This window comes from Antechinus flavipes, chromosome 3 (genome assembly GCF_016432865.1).
Source record: "Antechinus flavipes isolate AdamAnt ecotype Samford, QLD, Australia chromosome 3, AdamAnt_v2, whole genome shotgun sequence".
Taxonomy (NCBI): Eukaryota; Metazoa; Chordata; class Mammalia; order Dasyuromorphia; family Dasyuridae; genus Antechinus; species Antechinus flavipes.
In genome coordinates this window covers 539,114,263-539,124,792 of record NC_067400.1, presented here as the reverse complement: position 1 = coordinate 539,124,792, position 10,530 = coordinate 539,114,263, and the positions used below count along the sequence as shown (strand labels likewise).

The window sequence follows — 10,530 nt, the reverse complement described above, 5'->3', positions numbered from 1 at the left end:
TCACACCACCTAGCTGAATTCCCAGTTTTCTTCAAAGAATAGCTCTGGTCTCTTCTCCTATATGAAAGCATCTAAATTCCTAGCACTTCTCTCTTGAAATTACAATATACTTTGTATAAATGATCTGAATGTGCTTTGCAGTTACTTGTGCACCTGTTGCATGTAAACTCCAGGAGGACAAGGATTGCTGCATTTTTTTATATAATGTGTAAGTGTGTATTTATTACTATTATTATTTTGGATTGATTGGGAATATTTAGTTTGGGAAAAAAAGGACTCAAGAAAACCTATACTGGCACTTAAGTATTTGAAGGGCTTTCTGTGGAATTGGTTACCTTTTTTCCCTTTGATCTTTAAAATAACCCTGGGAGAAAGATGCTATTTTTATCCCATTTTATAGGTAAGGAAACTGAATCAGAAAGATATCGAGTGATTTGTCCAGAGTCATGTGGTTAGGAAGTGTTTGAGACCTGACTTGAATTCAGATCTTCATGAGTCCATTTATTTAGCTTGGTCTCAGAGGGAAGGACAAAGAGTAGTGGGTAGAATTTGTAGACAAATGAAATTAGACTTGATGTAAGGAAATACTCAGAACTGTCCAAGAATATAATGGGCTCTCTCCAGAGGGAGGGAACTTCCTTTTGTTGGAGGTCTTCAAGCAAATGCTGAATGACTATTTGTCAAGTATGTCATCAAGGGTGTTTTAATTAAAGCAAGAATGGGACTAGATGATCTCTGAGATCTCTCACAACCCTGGAATTTTGTCATTTTATGAAGCCTCAAGCAATTCTGATTGTAAAGATGTGTGTGTGTGTGTGTGTGTGTGCATGCACGTGTTCACATTTCTAGCCATAGAGAGAATAGAAATGCCTTTTTAATTTTTTAGAAAATGTCTCTTTTTATGCATATTTGTTTTACTTAAGAAAGTGTTCCCTTAGAAAAGTGAGGGGCCTTAGATTAAGAAAGTTGTATGGTAGTGCCCTGGCCAGTCAATTCTTTGGGAAATCTAGGATATCAAGATGATTGACCTTGAAAAATTATTGAAAAGGCTTCATTTATAGTTTCGTATTTTGTTGATTAGCATCAAACTCCTGTTCTCTAAGGAAGGAGGATTGAGTTCAGTCACCAAAGATTTGACATACAAATAAAGGCTAAATACATGATATACCTCATATCTTTGTTCAGATTCTTTTTGGGGATATACAGTGTCTAACTCCAGAAGAATACAGAGGCTACCATAGACTCATATACCAAGACAGGGTTTGAATGTCTCTCCCAGAGGTCAGCAGCCATAGCTATTTGAAACAAGTACAAAGGGAAGCTCAAATGATCACCAGATTACTATTACTTGACAATTAAGGTGTATGGCAAGGTCAGAGGGGTCTGAAACCTCTGGTGTGAGGTCTTGCTGAGTGCTTTTCATCTATCTTTGGTGTCCATCTGTCACCTAACTCTCGCCTGTAGCTCCAAGAAGACTTCCCTTGGTGAATGGCCATCAAGGTAGCTGAAGCAGGTGCTGGAGAGTGCTTGGAGTTTGGTCACGTGTCAAGGACTCATCCCCTTCATCCTGGTCCTCATCAATCATCTTGACTTTTGTTCTGAAACTGGACTTTGATGACTCTGGAAAAGAGAGTGAGACTATTGACTGCGCAACTGTGGAGCAATTCACAAGCAAATCAAGATATTACTCGGTGATATTACTGATCCTCCTTAAGAATGAAAGACAAACAACAACTTATTAAATGCACTGCTACCCCGAGCCAGATCTAGATATTTGTTCTCTCTCTCTTCCACAGACTGCAGAATGAATATAATCAAAAATTGTCTGGTTTGACATTGATCCCTTTTGCTGTTTTGTTGTGCTGACTCCATTACCTCCTTAAATACTCCCTCCTTTGTCTTGGGTCTGGGTGGAACTTCCTGAATTCATTTCTAGTACAAAGTTCTATCAGTATTCTCTATCAGTATTGGTTACCATTTTATGGTCACTGCTACTTGGGGGAAGGAAAGGGAAGTGAAAAATGGTGGTGGAAAGGGAACAAGCATTCAATATAATTCCTACTATGTACCAAATACGTTGAAAATACTTTTTCCCTCTTTAATCTTTAAAATAATTCTGGGAGAACGGTGCTATTTTTATTCCATTTTATAGGTAAGGAAATTGAATCAGAAAGATATTAAGTGACTTGTCCAAAGTCACATGGTTAGGAAGTGTTTGAGACCTGATTTGAATTCAGGTCTTCATGAGTCCAAGTCTGGGTTTCTATCTACTGAACTATTTAACTGCCCCTCCTGGGATGTGTCACTATAGTCAATATAGATAGAGTGAAAAAAGGAAGAGATTATTGCTGTGATACAACAAATATTGAGACTATAACTGCTCATCATCAGTATAATTTTCGAAATTAAAATATCTATCTTTGGCCACTTCTGCCTTATATATTGTCTCTTCCTATTAGAATGTAAAAACTATTTTTTCTTTTGTTTTTGTATTCATGGAATAATAAATGGCACAGGGAATGTTCTTAACAAATATCTTTCATACATTCATCATGTGAGACGGTATTTAGAGTGAGGAAGACCAAGGTTTAAAGCCTATCCCCAACTCTTACTAAATGCATGAATATGGGCAATTTTTTTTCACCTCTGTGAGCCTCAGTTTCATCTATAAAATGGGGATAATACATGTTTAAATGAAATAGTGTAATGAAAGCACTTGGCAAATGTTAAGTACTATAGAAATGTACAATCTTATCACCATGTATCTTAGATTTCAAAGGCAGCTAAGTGCACCAGTGAATAAAATACTGGGACTGGAATCAAGGAGACTCTTAAAACTCCATGAGAAGGGATGAAGAGGCCTCTGTGTTAGACAATCTAATCTAACCCAGAGGTTACCGTAGATAAAATGCCAGGCCTGGAGCCAGGAAGACTTATCTTCCTGAGTTCAAATCTGTCTTCAGACACATTACTTGCCAATGACCCTGGGTAAATCATTTAACCCTGCTTGCCTCAGTTTCTCCATCTGTAAAATGAGCTGGAGAAAAAAATGGCAAACCACTCTAGTATCTTTGCCAAGAAAACTCCAAATGAGGTCAAGAGAAGTTGCCTATGACTGAATAATAACAACCTTAGATCTTACTCATTCATTTTCATCACCAAAGGCAAATTTTATCTATCCAGGTCATAGTTGAAGAAAGTCTCCCTCCCCAGTCTTCCATTATCTACTCCCTGCTATGACAAATCTCAATTATGTTACAAAATTCTAATTTTAAGGAGTCAGAAGACTATGTAAATTACATGGAGACAGCAAAAAAAAAATTTCCTGAAACAAAAATAAGGGCACAGGCTCTTCCAAAGGCTATTATTTTTGCAAAGTTTCAGTGAAATTATACTTACCAGAAAATCCATTGATTGTCACCATAAACATGAGTGATAGATCATTTGAAGGATGGCAGAGATTATAAAGATTATAAAGAATAGAATGGAAAAAGGAAGAGATTATTGCTACAATACAACCAAAAATTGAGAATTTTAAGTTATTTTCATAAAGTTGGAAGAGACTTCATAGATTTTATATATATGTATGTATATATATGTATACATATAATCCCATCTGAGACCCTGTACATGAATTTAGAATTATTGAATGCCTACAGAGATTCTGTAGCTCTTTTGTTTCATTTAACAATGAGGAGCTAAGATCCAGCAATGAGATGAAATGACGTGTCCGAAGTCACACAGATAATAGCAGCATGAACCCTGAAACCAAGTTTCTGATTTCTCGGACAAGGGGTCTTTGCTACTTTACAATGCTTCCTTTTCTGTACTTTCTATACTCTTCTTCCTTCCTTATTATCTGGTACCCTCTGCAATATCATTGGCCAGTAGATGTCAAGCCCCTCTTTAAACACTGTAATTGGGGAAAACATGGTATTTTATAAGGCAGCCCATTCCATTTATAAGCAGATCTAAGCAGGTCAGTAAAATCTGGGTTCTCATGTGGTTCCTGCAAGTGCTGTATATGTGGCTCTGAGCTTGTCATTTGGCGTCTTACAATTCTTGGCAGCCTACTAAGACTATGACCTGAATTTGTAAATGGAATTTCTTCATCCAGGCCATATGCCTTATACTATCCATCCATATACCAATGAAATAACAGGTCCTTTCCCTTGGTGAGTTGTTTTCTACAGTCATGTCCAACTTTTTATGATCTTATTTGAGGCTTTCTTGAACTGCCATTTCCTTCTCCAGCTTATTTTATGGATGAAGAAAGTGAGGCAAACAGAATTAAGTAGCTTGATCAAGATAACACAGCTAATAAGTATCTGAGCCTGGATTTGAACTCAGCTCTCTCTGACTCCAGGCCTGATGCTCTCATGACTTAGCCACTTAGCTAAGTTCCCTGATCCTACCTGAATCAAGCCCAAATTAGAATGCCATAATTACCCTCTACAAATTAGAGGGTTATTAAAGTTCCTTTGCCCACTTGAGTTACCCACAATAGGCCCAGGATAGTCCTTTAAATAGTTACACATTTCATTCCATTAAGTTGTTCCTACCTCAGGCTAGCAGTCTCCATCAATTGATGTATACCTGACTCTTCTCATTCCCTGCCACATCCATTTCAATCTCCTTTGGATCTGCTCCAGTTTATCAACATTCCTTTGTGATGGTCAATAGCCTAATAACGTTTGCATTGATAACTGTAACCCATAAACTAAAATCAATTCCTCATTAATGAAACAGTAATGAATCATTGTAATTGAAGTAGCATGTTCTATTCATGGAACCTTCATAGGAACTGCAAGGGGGAAATTAAGTCTGATTTAATTCTGTTGAAGTGTAAACCGTGTGAATGTTATTATTTGTTAGTTTGAATGAAAGGAAATTTTGAAAAGCACAAATGAAACAAAAATTTCCATAAAGTTGCCAAGCTGCCATGAAATAGGTAAGAGGCTCAGGATTAAATAAAAGGACATAATCACACCTCTGAGAAACATCTAAGGCAGTGAGGAAAAGGAATTCTTGGAGAAAGGTGATAAAGATTAGAATGGTAAATCTAAGTGGCTAGCAAGCTGGTCCTGGCATCAGGAAGTACTAAATTCAAATCTGACCTCACACATTTCTTAGCTATGTCACTCTGGGCAAGTCATCAAACTTTTCTACCTCAGTTTCTTCAACTGACATAGGGAAAATAACATTTACCTCACAAGGTTGTTTCAGGATCAAATGAGTTAATATTTGTAAAGCTCCTAGTACAATCTAGCACACTTAGCAAATGCTTAAGAAATGCTAATTCTTTTTTCCAGCATTCTTATTCTGTCCATAATATAGGTTAGTTTGAAAGATACTAGATTAAACATAGCATTGTTATGAAGTCCACAAGCATTTATTAAATGATTACTATGTACCAAGAATTGTACTAAACCTGTTATATCTTCTGAAAAGCAGAAAAAACTAGGGATTTTCTCAAAGGTCCCAATACCACTTTTGTGAATTCTCCATCAAAAGAGAATTACATATGAATGCACATGGTGTTGGGAGAATTTGTTGGATGTCCTTACAGGGTGAAAGAAACTTTGAGGTATCCCCTGTTGGTTTAGGAATTTGGCCTTCACTCACTGCCTCCTACTACTTCTATTGGCCCAGTTCTTGAACTTAGCTGGGAAATGCTCAGAAATTCAAATTAGAGCTAGAAGGTATATTACCAATCTTCTAGTTTACATCCTTAAATTAAACAGGAGAGACCTCTGGTTCAGGATCAGATTAAAAAATGAATTCTCATTACAGTAGTGTTTTTCTAAGGTCATCAAAGCATACAAGAATATTTTTGATAAGATGAAGGAAGACCTAAAAGATAGCAATTGCAGTCAGATAAGGTGGTGGGTTCCCCTCTCCTCTTCATGTCTCCCATGGAGACTCATATTGGGTGTCAATAGCAGATAGTAGGTATGGCTAGGATATTATTCTGTTAGAAGAAAAATAATACCCCTCCCTGAAATTGCTTTCATATCCAAATTTTGGATGTCATATCAGCTTGGGGGATGGTAAGTGAGTGGTCAATGAAGCACTTGTTAAAACAAGGATTATGACTTAGGGACTATGTGTCTTTGGATTTTCCCTTCTCCTATTTTATAATCTTGTTTTTTTGGACTTTCCCCCTTTTAACCTAGTTTTCTTGCTTTTACCCAGTTAAATTCTTACTATGTCCATAATCCTTGGGGCACTTCCTCATTCTATATGGTTATCAGAGACTTAATGTGGAGAAGAGCAAACCTGGCCTTTGCAAATCAGGAAGCAAAGGCCCATAGTCCTTTATATGATATCATTCTGCTGATTTTAGTTTTTCTCCATTCCTAGACCCGCATTCTTCATTTTTTCTTTCTTTTTTGGAGAGCCACTGGATTGTAAAGTATAGATATCCCTTCAAGATATCTCAAGGTATCTTGAAGAACCAAGTAGCTTTCTGTACAGCCTCTCTTCTCTCTGTATTTCTCTGTTCCCAGGTCCTTTTTCTAATCTTAATGTCTTTGTGTCTGCTTTAAATGGCCAAAACTAGGGATATATAAACTGACTATAAATCAATCAATTATAAATCACTCCTCATTAATGTGATATAAGTAGCACAACAAACACCCCAACCAAGACAAAGGTATCATTTTTTATCAAGAAGGCATCAAATTAAGGTCAGATCAGAAACCTTATCAAAAAGGCAATGAGAACTTATATCTTTATAAGGAGATATCACAGGTGCCAGTACTAACAGCTATATGAATGGACCAACAAGGACCCAGGAGAGTGCCTGTGCATACTTATCAAATTAATAACAACAGTAAAAACAAGGATAATAATGAATAATAAGTTAAAATCAAAATACCATGTCAATAGTTTTTTTTTCCTTGTTTAATGACTAGCCTAATTTTGAGCTGATTTTAATCCCTTTTCAAATGTGACAGTAAAAACTAAACACCATTTTGAGATTTTTCTCAATAAATCCAATCTCAGTGAGGCTTCAAATTATGGTATTCCTTGTTTGGGATGCTCTGTCTTTATTATATAGTAATAAAGTCTAAATAAGGCATAGGAAAAGTCTTTAAGAAGACTGGATTCAAGTCTCTCCTCTGATAGAGAAGTCTCTATGTGAGAACTCACAAAAGGCAAGTGCTCAGAAGGTGGACAGAAAAAGCAATACACGGACATTCTCAAGGTCTCTCTTATGAACTTTAGAACTGATTGCATGACATGGCAAACACTGGCACAGGACCTCCCAGCATGGCGTGCCCTCAGCAGAAAAGGTGTTGTGCTCTATGAGCAAAGCAGAATCAAATTAGCTCAGAAGAAATGTGCAAAGTTAGACTATCCACCCCAAATGTTTATAGGGACTATTTGTTTCTGGTAGAGCATTCTAAGCTTGTATTGGTCTGATCAGCCATAGTTGGACACACTAACAACCACACAATATAGTGATGTTATTTTGGTTGCTTCAAGAGCGAAGGACTGACTATAAGTAAATCACATTATCTCAAGGTTCAAAGCAATATATTCCCTGTGTCAATATCAGAGATCTAGGGTGAAAAAAAAATCAAAATATATCCCATCCTCTTTCACTTAAGTTCTAAACTTATTGACCCATTTCCTTATCCACTTCCATTTTATTTTACACCCTTCCCTTATGTACAGCAAGCAGCCAGATAGCCACACAGAAGGTCCAATGAATATCCTTCATCATTACTATGGAAACTTATAAAGGAGAGCAGATAAGATGGGGAACCTGGGTTGGAGCTGAGAGTTGAGTAGAGTTGTTTAGGGGAGAGAGATCTTCAAGATTAGTTTCTCATAGGATGTTCTCTGCCATCAGACACTATTTACCTCAGTTACAGGAAATGAATGCTATCTGGACTATATTTCAAATTAGTTGTCACTGTTGCATTTCCTGTCTAATTTCACAATCTTAACAATGCAATAGCAATATGTGAGCAAAGGAGGCCAGTATGGCATTATCTCAAAAGTTTTAAAGGGAAACACAGAGAATATATTATTTGTTTCACCCCTTCAATGGTGGAAATTAAGTTAATTTTTCTGTTCCCCTTTCTGTAATATTCTCAGTTTTTATTAAAAATTAGAATTCTGTTGTGCAATTAAAAAATCTCCAAACACTTGTGCTGACAGTATTTTAAGCTAAAATAAATGGATGTAGGAAACCCACTTTCACTGAGATTAAGTGAAACTCTTCATACCATATTTCAGGAGGCAGTATAGCCTAAAGACAAAAGAGGGCAGATTTTGGAATCATATGACCTGGGTTAAAATTCTAGCTTTGATATTTTCTATATATGTGATCTTGGACAAGTCATTTGATCTCTCCTGGACTTCTGTTTCCTCATCTGCTAAATGAAGGATCAGGACTACATAGCTTAGAAGGTCCCTTCTCCCTCTAAATCTATGGTCCTATGAATTAAAGATGGCAGAGAGGTTGTTCATTGGATAGAGTACTGGACCTGGAGTTACAAAGACCTGAATTCAAATCCAGCCTCAGAAATTTACTAGCCACATGAAGCAAATGACTTTGCTTCAGTTTCATTATCTGTAAAATGGGGACAAAAACAATACTAACATTCTAGGGTTGTTCTGAGATTAAATGAGATGAACACTGTAAATTGTTTATCACATTACCTGGCACCATAGTAAGTGCTATATAAATGTTAGCTATTATTATTAAAGAATGGCCAAATGAAAAGAAAAAGTCACACAAATCATAGAGTTGGAAGAAAGTTAGCAATCATTTTATTCAGGTGCAGGTTGGACTTCCAGATGCAATTTAGAGCCTAATTTTAGATTGTAAACGCTTATCTCATTCATTGAAAAGGTGGGGTTACTCTGGGAAAGAGATGCCAGGTTCTGGACATACTCTACTGCTCTTATTTTTCAGCTGAGGAAAAAGGAACCCTTGAAAAGTTCCTTTTGCATCTGTACTTGCCCACAAATCTGAGATCGGTTATCCTTCTATAAGAACTCCTCCTCTGATCTCTCAGCATCTTGAAGATCCATCCATATAATCCACATAGGCAGGGAAAGTTGACTCTAGAAACTTCTGCCCTTCCAGAAAGCACAGATAGATCTTGGTCCTTGGAGATTCTCACAGAGAGCAACACAAAATTCAAGCACAACGGTCAAGTAAGAATGGTATTATCTTGCTCAATTATTTTTTCTTTGTTACTTTCAAGAGAGCATGTGAAAGTATGGGGGATATTAAGAAATAATCATGGTATAAAAAGCACAAAGCATTAATAAGACAAACAACCAAGCCAGCTACTTCTGTTTTTCTTTTATTTCTAATTTTTGTTTTTAGTGTTGAGGGAACAGAGGGGAATAGGACAATGAGTGGTCAGTTGTTGGAATTGAACAAACCATACTTATTCCATCTTGTGAGTCAATTCTGGAACTAGCTCAGTTTCCTTTATATTTAATTATGGATCTGCCAATTTCTGTCTTGTGAGAAAACTTTATTAAATTGTGGGAATTGTGAGAGAACTTTATTGTACTATTTGAACATCCCTGCATAGCTGGGAAGCTGGACCACTTCTCCCTGCTGCTTAGAGACACTTAAAAAGAAGCTAGGTTATGTTGACCAAAAACCTGATAAGATCCAATTATATTGCAAGGAGTTTTCTCATGATTATACATCTCAATTAAACCATATTTCTTATCTTACATTTGATCTTGTATCAATCAATCAGTTATTATTTCCACATTCCTTTGATTGTTAGAGACAATGGGGGGAGTAGGACACTTTTTTTTTTCTGATTTCAGGGAATTATGCCTATTAGCTCTCCTCTTTCCAACACAGAAAGTCCAATTCTTCCCTCCAATTTGAAATCAGATTACCTAATTTTGTATATTTATTTGTTCCTTCTTAATTATTTTCTTTTACCTAATTAGTGTCATTTGATCCCCTGTATTCAAGGTCAAATGCCAAAGTTGAAGAAAGTCTTTGCTTTGCAAATGGCATGCATTGCTTAATAAATCATTATGTTTGGAAGTTTAAACCTTTGTTTCCTCAGCTATTTCATCTTTTACCCACTAAAGTAACCAATTCTTTATAATCATTTTGATGATCTTCCTCTTATTGCCCAATTATTAACAATTTATGGCTGTTGCTAAGTCAGATTAATCAACAATCATAGGATCATAGATTCTAGATGTGCAAAGGACTTTGGAGGTTGTCAAGGCTAAATTTCTTCATTTGAAAATAAATAAATTGATGTTGTTTGATTGAATGATATGTTCTTTTCACATCCTCTTTCTTGATTGACTCCTCCCTTTTGACAAAAAGGAAAGCAAACAAAAATATTTCCAGTGTCTGTATCTCACAGTACATACTAATTTTCTCTCTAATTGGATCTTCTTCTTCTGCTGTTATTAGAAAAGTCATATTTCATTATTTGTTCTCTGAAAATTTAGACAAGTAGATGACATGATAAAATGCCTGCATTCAAATCCAGCCTCAGATATTTACTAGCTGAACAA

General features: G+C 36.3%; 1 protein-coding gene across 1 annotated transcript in view; it reads right to left on the bottom strand.

Moving 5' to 3' along the window:
- Positions 1–1,187: 1,187 nt before the first annotated feature.
- Positions 1,188–10,530, bottom strand: part of LRRC63 (leucine rich repeat containing 63) — a 76,360-nt gene continuing 67,017 nt past the window's right edge. Inside the window, exon 10 of the mRNA XM_051987308.1 lies at positions 1,188–1,620. Within this exon, the coding sequence (XP_051843268.1) occupies positions 1,578–1,620 (43 nt within the window). The 3' untranslated portion in view covers positions 1,188–1,577. The remainder of the gene's footprint in view (positions 1,621–10,530) is intronic.